The sequence below is a fragment of the Triticum aestivum genome, chromosome 5D, assembly GCF_018294505.1.
Source record: "Triticum aestivum cultivar Chinese Spring chromosome 5D, IWGSC CS RefSeq v2.1, whole genome shotgun sequence".
Lineage (NCBI taxonomy): Eukaryota > Viridiplantae > Streptophyta > Magnoliopsida > Poales > Poaceae > Triticum > Triticum aestivum.
Window position 1 is genome coordinate 462,872,507 of NC_057808.1, and position 8,880 is coordinate 462,881,386.

Below are 8,880 nucleotides of genomic sequence, written 5' to 3' on the forward strand. Positions count from 1 at the left end.
ACTGTACAAAGCAATGAAGACAAATAGAGGGCTACTAGCTGAGAAGACTTGTATCTTCTCAACTTAACTTCCATTTAATTAGCACACCCGGTTCTTGGTTAATAATTCCAGTAATATTTTGGAGAGAGTCATTTTTCGATAAAGGATGGATTTTATTAACACACAACCGGCCTCTGTATAATTAGGATGCACGCAGCCCACAACACACACACACCAAAACATGCGGCAACTAGCAAAGTCATATAAACCAAAGCTATATGCGTAGGCGAGAAAAAAAAACAAGCGATCATACATACAATCGGCAAACTACAACTACTATATCCGCACATGCATGTCCTTAATAATTTTCCATAAAAGACATCCTGTCCAAACAAAAAAGAGACTACAAATAGTGGAGTAGTATTAGATAGCACCCAGAGCCTTGAGTAACATTCTGGATAGAATTGCACCTGGCATACATACATGCATCAAAACCTCGTCATGTCCAGGCCCTTCATTTTCTTCTCCCGAGTCAACAAGCTACAACCTTGGATAAGAGGAGATCCTTTACAAGACCGGGGCAGCTCTTGGTTAAAAACTCAAAACCTTCAGACTCCATGAACGCATTCAGATTCGCTGACGAGCCAAGGAATGCCAAACATGCTTTCTTGAGCCCATGGCAGTGGTGCCGCTCCGCCAATGTCAAGATGGCCGCCACGGTGCTCCTATAGATATGATTGCTCAGTTTATATTCACAAATCAGCTTCAGCCTCTCCAAACCATACCTATCTGCTGCAACAAGCAAATGCTGAGCCATGTCATATTCTTCCTGTTGCTTCATATCCGGCAAAGCGTCCGAGTACATGAAAGTAAGCAGAGCACTGAACACATGTGCCTCAATGTCATCTATACGTATGGCCTCAGTGGTAGTTCCCTCCTTCATCGAACCAAAGAACTCTGCTCTAAAAACGGGAGAGCGCGCCGCGAGCACATACCGGTGCGCCGAGAATGTCTCCCCGCCCACTAGGAATTCGACATCGACGCCTGCTTTGCTTGTTAGGAGATCCCCTAAGTGCCGATGCAAGTTAGACGGTGGTACCACGATGGATGGCGTCTCCTGCCCGTGGAACAACCCCAGCATAGCGACGTCGACCTTGACAGTGAAGGAATCGTCCTTGAGATGCTCTGATTTCTCCAACTCCTCCCTTTTGATGAACTTCCCGTATGCCGTATCCCCAAGATATATTCACAGCGTAGTTGTTCGTGAGGGTACGCTGGATATAGGGAGGCACAGGATTCCCATGTTGGTCGAGTAAGCTGAACTTGGCTTGTGCATTCACGGCCTCGGCCTCGGCAACGGTATCATCCAAGCGGAGAAAGAGAGATATGTAATCGATGTGCTCGGAGTTTTTCCCGTTGGGATAGTAACGAACACGCCATGTGCGGCCTCCCAGCTGGAACGGGCTAGAGTCGATGCGCTCGCCGTTGGGAACCTCCTTGGTGCGCGAGTAGCCCACGATCTTCAGCAAGTGGTGGCCGCACACGGCGTTAGCAACGACGGAGGAAGCGGATATGGAGGGAACGCCGTCGCCGGCGTCGTGCGAGGAAGTCGGCATGGTGTACGGCGTGATCAATTCGGCTGGTTGCGGTGGCGACGGTGTGAGGGCGAGGGTTTCGTTTTGTGACGAGGGTTTTGGGTGGACACCGCTGCGGACACAGGCCACGTATGTGATGCAGAATTGCAGATCCGATGCTCATGCGTCAGGTACGTGCGAGAAAAGGAAAACCATCTTCGACAAGGAAACACGTACTGTATACTCCATCATTCTTTTTTCAAGAAAACTTCCAATCTATAATCTATTCATCATCAATCATGATAATACAATGAATACCAAAAATAGTAAAAATTACATCCAGATCTATTGATCACTTAGTAACGACTACAAGCACTGAAACGAATTGAAGATGTGCTGCTGTCATAGCCCATCTCTCCCTGGAGCCAGGCAAAACTTGTTGTAGTAGACTCATCGTATTAAGGCCTTATAGGACCAACGCACCAAAACAACAACCGTCACTGTTGAAAAAACATTTAAATCGAAAGGATCCAACCTATAGACCACTAGCGCCTCCAGAACATGCTGATGCCGCCGCTCATGTAGCAAAGCCAAATTGATCTTGTCGATGACAGACGAGAAGTTTTAGTACACGTGCCTCTAAGGACCAGCACCCTGGAGCCGCGGTCATCGCGGTTGAACCCTTGAATAGATCTAAAGAATAGACACCAAATAATCGCTGTCGCGTAGGCATGACGAGAAATCCCAACCTCATCGCACTAAGGAGATGGTAGGAATCTACGCCGGAGCTCCATCGACTACCCGGTAGCTAAGAGAGCTTGCGGTGAGACGAGAGAGGACGAGACTAAGGCAGGAATCTGCAAGTGTTTGCTTTTTTAAATGAAATACTTTTTTTAGAATCTTTTATATATAACAGAGTATTTTTGAAATCTAAAGGAGTCTGCGTGTGTTTGCTATTGACTCTGTATTAAAATGTAAGATGTTCTTTTTGTTCGGCACAGAGGGGGTATATTCAGTTTCCTACTCCAGCCCAAGCTCAGCCCAGTAATAAATTTCAAAACGAAGAAGAAAAAAACTCATCCGAGATGCTTAATTTCATTTTGGTTATCGTCTTTTTATTTTTGTTGGGTTAGTTTCGTATGTAACTAATTTGACTCACGCGCTATAGATTATGTTTGCACCCTTAATGATATACTCCTTCCGTCCAAAGAGATTGTGGGAGACATAGTGTAATGACAATTTTGCAAAAAAAACCTTGTACCTTCAAATCGGTTACAAATAGGTCCCCGTCTCCTCCCTCCGTCCAGTCACCATCGCCCACACGGCGCCGCCCGCCTACTCTAACCACAGTTGGGTCAGGCACCAGTGCCGCCACGCACCTGCGCCGCCACCTCCCACCCTTCGCCCCCGCCTAGGAGGCGAGCTGCGCCGCCGCCATGGAGGCGGCCCGCTTTAGCAGCCAGCTGGTGGTGGTGGTGGGCGACGTTGCTGCTGCTGGTAGTTCCCCGCACCGGCTTCTGCTTGTGCGGATTCCCTGCGCCGGCCTTTGCTGCTGCTCGTTGTGAGTCAAAATCAAATTGAAAATGAAGACGGCAAAATGAAATTGAAATGAAATTAAAATTCAAAATGACTAATCTTCACAATATATCAACATGTTGCTGGTGCGAGATTGTCAAATACTCTCACTGAGTTTTGACCCGCTAAAGCAAAAAAAAAAAAAACAGTAGGCATGTGGAATGCAGGTTCATCATGCCTCTTGTTTTGATTGCAAAGATTAGTGTCAAAACAAACAAAACAAAGCATGATAATTACATGTAGCAAAAAGAAAAACATCTGCAATAAGCTCATCCCCTTTATCTGTGATAAATTTAATGTCATCGGTTGTTTTACTCAACTGGGTTTACCGAAAAAGGGTTGCCCCCCGCTTTATATTATAAAGCAAACATCACCACATACATCTGAGCGAACCGATACAAACACACCCACCACGACACATTGCACACACCCAAGGCAAGATACAAAGGTGCCGGGCACCGACACACCACTCGTACGACAACCAAGCAAACTAGAGATGAACCAAGAAGAACTACTAGGAGCCACCGAGGAGGGGTGAGACGGACAATGACGAAGCAAGGACTCCAGGACGGTGCCTCCCAGAAGGGTACGACCACGGATAGCCGCCACCGTCTGATTCGAAGATCAAGTTTTCACCCGGAGCCACACGGAGGAGTGGGAGCACCGCGACGGAGCCTTCAAGAAGGATACGACGTCCGTGGACGCCGCCACCAGCGGCCAGTACGAGGACTGGGCAAGTGATGGACCCCGGCGATCACACCCCTCCGACACCCCCGCTCCGCCCACCACCCGCAACCAAGCCCCCCACGAAGCCATGGCTACCCGCCCGCACCTGAGACGCAGGTTCCGCCCTCGAACTCCATGCCTCCCTCCACTAGGGTCGCCGCCCAACATCCAGGCACCCCCAAGACCATCCAAAGAGGCCAGCTTTGTACGAGAGGGACACCCCCGACCGATGTCCCGCGGCAGACGACCCGCCTTGAGCATCGCCGGAGTTGCGACAACCTACACGTGGCTGGGGAAAGGGGGAGGTGGGGGAGCGAACACATCCGGACCGGCACACCCCTGTGCCAGTGACGGGTGACCCGAGCACGTCGGCGCCGCCCATCCCTCCAGCCAACCTCCCCACCGGACACACCCCTGTGCTGCCCCATCACAGCAGCCGTCACAGAACAGCGCAAAGCCACCGTCGCCGACCCGGCCACCGGCGAGGAGGACCCCCAAGGACCGCCACTGACCACCAAGAAAACTCACCGGGGAGTCCATCTGCGTTGCCGCCGTCGTCCAGCCGGCGGGACGCCTGGATCCCGACCAGCACGCCCACCAGCCACCGCTGCTGCGCCTCCACCACCGCCAGCCGCGACCACGGTAGGAGCGGACGCCCGCAGCCTGCGCCGCCCTCGGCCCACGCCGCCTGGGCCCAGATCTGGCCGTCCGTCGCCGCCGGAGCCCACCGCGCACCACCGCTGCTGCAGCCCCTTCACGCCGCCGCCCACAGCCCGCGTCTCCGCCGCCGTCTGCTGCCGCCGCATCGCCACGCCCCGAGCCAACGTCGCGCCGCCGCCCGACCCTGAGGCCCGCGCCCGCCGGGCCGAGCAGGGGAAGGAAAGTGCCCCGCCGCCGCCAGCACTGGCCGGGCTTTGCCCGCCAGTACGTCGAGGCGGCGGCGAGGGGAGGGAGGTAGGAGGAGGGGGGAGCTGGAGGCGGCGCTAGGGTTCCCCCCCCGGCGCTCGCGGGAGCGTCGCGGGAGGGAGGGGACGGGGACTCAACTGGGTTTACATAAACCGCAGCCTGAACATGAGGGAAGAGAACTGAACTTTATGAATTTAGCATAAATTACCTTAGCCAAATTTGTGACCAGATGCAATCTGATTCCCCTTCCTTCAAGGTTACTTGCAACAACTGTTCTCATCTCATCATCAAAACCCCTGCAAGTGGCAGTGTATTGTTACATTGACCTTTCTGGAATGAAGATGCTCAAACGTCGTGATGCAGGGGATTGGGGGTAGAACAAAGGCTTCAAATGATGAATAAGGGAGATAACGGATTGATGAGAGCATCTCCAGCCGCGCCCCCAACAGGCCCCCCAGGCGACTTTTTCGGCGCCGGCGCAAAAAAAGGCCCAGTCGCGCCCCCAGGACGACGAAAAGCGCCGGTTCGGCCCTTTTTTCCGCCCGGCGGCCGCATGCCGAACCCGGCGCGCTGGGGGCGCTTGGGGGCTCCGGCGCAAGGGAAAAGCGCGGCTGGCCCACGCCGTCAGGTGGAAAGTCAAGATTTTCTTCCCCGACTCGCCTCCCACCCCCCGCGCTCTCGGCCGCCACTAGGTATATCCCGGCGCCGCCCCGCCGCCCTTCACTGGTAGATAGCCATTCCCCGCCGGAAAAATAGCAGAGGTTCGCCGCGGCAGCCCCTCCGACACCAGCTGGGCGTTTCCGGCCCCGGAGGGGCAGTTTAGCGGCGGGTGCACGCCCACCGCGCAAGGTGTTCGGCGATTTGCCTGCCTCGGCGATGGACTCGGATGACGAGGAAGTGCTCGCCGCGTTGCTGGAGGAGGAAGCCGAGGCCGACGTCCAGGAAGAAGAGCATCTCATGGTGCTCGCCGCCCTCGCCCAGCTGCTGGCGAGCAATGAAAAGCCGCGACGAGGTGGCTCGGCGCCGGGGCGGGTGAAAGCAAAGAACCGGCATCGCCTCGAAGGCTACTGCATGCTCTACTCCGACTAATTCGCCGATGCTCCACTTCATGGCGACAGAACATTTCGGCGTCGTTATCGGATGAGCAGAAAGCTTTTCCTCAGGATTGTGAATTCCATCCGGGAGTTCGACAACTACTTCAAATGCAAGATGGATTGCACCGGCAAACTTGGATTCACCTCCATCCAGAAATGCACGACAGCGATTGCTTGCATACGGATCTCCCGGTGACTCACAGGACGACTATGGGCGCATGGCCGAGTCCACCAGCATAGAGTGTTTCTACAAGTTCTGTCGGGCAGTGTTTGGACTGCAACACTTGAGAATACCCAATGCGGAAGACACTGCTCGGATCCTAGCACAGAATGCAGCAAGAGGATTTCCTGGGATGCTTGGAAGCATCGACTGCATGCAAGAGGATTTCAATGGGCGGCACTACAACAAGGGGTACTATCTAGCTGATGGCATCTATCCAAGATGGTCGACATTTGTGAAGACCATCAAAAACCCTATGCCTGAAGGCAAGAACGCCTGGTTTGCGAAGATTCAGGAGGCTTGCAGGAAGGATGTCGAGCGGGCATTTGGTGTGCTCCAATCTCGATTTGCTGTTGTCCGGTACCCCGCTCAGACCTGGTCGAAAGATCAAATGTGGGAGATCATGACCTGCTGTGTTATCTTGCACAACATGATCATTGAGAGCGAGCAGGAAGAGCCAGTGTTTGACACTGAACCATACCACAGGCAGGGTCCTCTTGCCCAAGTTGATCACCAGCTACCGGCAACCTGGACTGCCTACCTCAGTATGCGTCAGGAGATCCGAGACCCACAGGTGCATCATCAACTGCAGCAAGATCTGATAGAGCACCTATGGAGGCTCAAGGGCGACACCGGGCGCGACGTGTGATGAAATATGAGTTTTTATTTGTTAAACTATATAATTTGTATTGAACTATTTGTTGTTGAACTCTTTTGTTGAAGTATTTGAATTTTTTGTGATGAAATATGTGATAAAAAATATTTATGTTGATAATTGAACGCCGAGCCACGGCGAACCACGCCGAATATGGGCCTATTCTCGCCCATATGGGCCTTTTTCGCCGAAATGGGGCTTCAAAAGTGGGCCAAAATCGGCGACTGGGGGCGACGACTGGGCGCAAAACCGCCCCCAGCGCCGAACGAATCGCCGGCTCGCCCCCGGGGGCGATTTTTATGCGTCCTGGGGGGGCCAATGGCTGGAGATGCTCTAAGACATTCTCTTATTGCCACGGATTATGGGTACATATGTTGTCCCTTATATAGGACTACTTGACCCCTAAGTATCAACTTAAATGATAGTACCAATCTGATCTCTAGCTCTATTCTTATCTCTTTCCTATTTAAACACTGCCAAATGCAGTCATGCAAATAACAGGGGTTCAAAAACTTTTTGAACAATGTCAGTCACTACTTACTGGAAAAGCTAAAAATCACACCATCTGCTATTCAGTATAATGCAAACCACACAAATATATTGCTTGGGTGGATTTTTACCTTCATTTGCAAGTGGAATATCATGATGGTCAAGGAAACTAAGCAGAGTACCGTACACCAGATACTGTCACACGACATCTCCAACCGCAGAAACTACATGAAAATGCTTCTGAATTGTGAAGTATATATGTTGGGTAAAGGACCAGAAATTTTGTGCAATCTCCGTGTTGACAGCAGATCAACCTAAATACCATAGAGGAAGCTCTTTCCTATAAAAATACTGCAGATCTACTTGAGCACCCAACCCTTTCCAAATAGAAGCAAACTCAACAGCAATATAGCTGCAATGATGCGCTAGATGAAAAAGGTTGGTTAGGAAGAATTGTCTTATTGCTACTTGATACAAAAAGAAAGAAACAATGTTAGGGAAGGTTACTAGTTCAGGTTCAGAGTACATGTACAAATTTCATCAGACTAGTGATGCAGAAATTAATTAACATCATCAAGTTATCTTTACAGTTACTAAGCTCCCGTGAAATGGGGCTCTCTCCTGCGTCGAGGCTGTGAAAGCGTGTTGACCAACGTCGTGAGCGTGTGGACTGCGGGCCGGCCCATTTGAGAATAACGCGTGGCGATCTCTGGGTTCTTCCGGCCAACGTCGGTGCGAGCGTCGCTGGTTTCTTCTACTTCCTCCGGAACGAAACAGAAAAGGGGGGCGGCAGCACGCGTGAAGCTTCCATCTCTTTCCCTTCGGTCTCCTGCGTGTATTTTTCTGGGGCGGGCGAGAGCAAGCACAACGTGATGCTTGTTCTCTGCTTGGGCGCTGTCATGTCCCTCCACTTCCTCTCCGAAGGCGCACCTACTCTGCCGCTGCCCTTTGTCGTGCGTGCACTCGCGCTGCTGCCTTATCTTCTCTCTCACGCGCGTGTGCGTTGCAGGGGAGCTGCCGCAGCTGCCTTCTCTCTGTGTGCAGAAGCTATTCTCTTCTCACATCCGTGGTTGCTGACTGCCGTATGTATCGTGACCTCCCATGGTGGCCATGCAGGAATCGCTCAGCAGAACAATAGCCTGGTTCGATGTTATTTGATCATTCAGCTATTTTTGTTTTTTCCTTTTTAATCTCTCTTTGTTGAATCAGACATGGCATACTCATTTGTTGCAAACAGGACTCCCAAGCGTAGGTAGCTGACTGAGAGGGATGGTTCAGAGGAGAACTAACAACAACAGCGGCAAAAACTGGGCTAAATCGACAGTTTACTGAAGATATAAGTAGCAAGGCCAACAGGAACATCAAAGATAAAATAGCAAACTAAACGTTAAGTTTTTCATTACTCCTTCCTCCCTTCCACCCCTCAAGTTTTATAACACAGCCCGAGCCACAAGCTTAGTTTCTTAATCTTGATTACAACAAATGAGCTCATTTACTAAGTAAGTATCTCAAAAGGATTTTTTTTAATTTTCTCAAAAGGAAATTACAGTACAGCCTTACGATTGCAATCAAAAAGGGCAAGACGGAAGCTCAGGCATAGATGTAGCCCGATGCTCTACTGAACATAACTGAAGAACAGAACAAGTGTCGAACTTAACTGAG

The 8,880-nt window shown here is 51.4% G+C and overlaps 1 protein-coding gene across 1 annotated transcript; it reads right to left on the minus strand.

The window, feature by feature from the left end:
- Positions 1–511: 511 nt before the first annotated feature.
- Positions 512–1,613, minus strand: LOC123125535 (BTB/POZ and MATH domain-containing protein 2-like). Its single transcript, XM_044546008.1, has 2 exons — positions 1,079–1,613; positions 512–1,047 (listed from the first exon to the last, which is right to left on the minus strand). Exons 1-2 carry the CDS (start codon positions 1,593–1,595, stop codon positions 512–514), a joined length of 1,053 nt encoding a protein of 350 aa, XP_044401943.1. The 5' UTR covers positions 1,596–1,613.
- Positions 1,614–8,880: the final 7,267 nt, after the last annotated feature.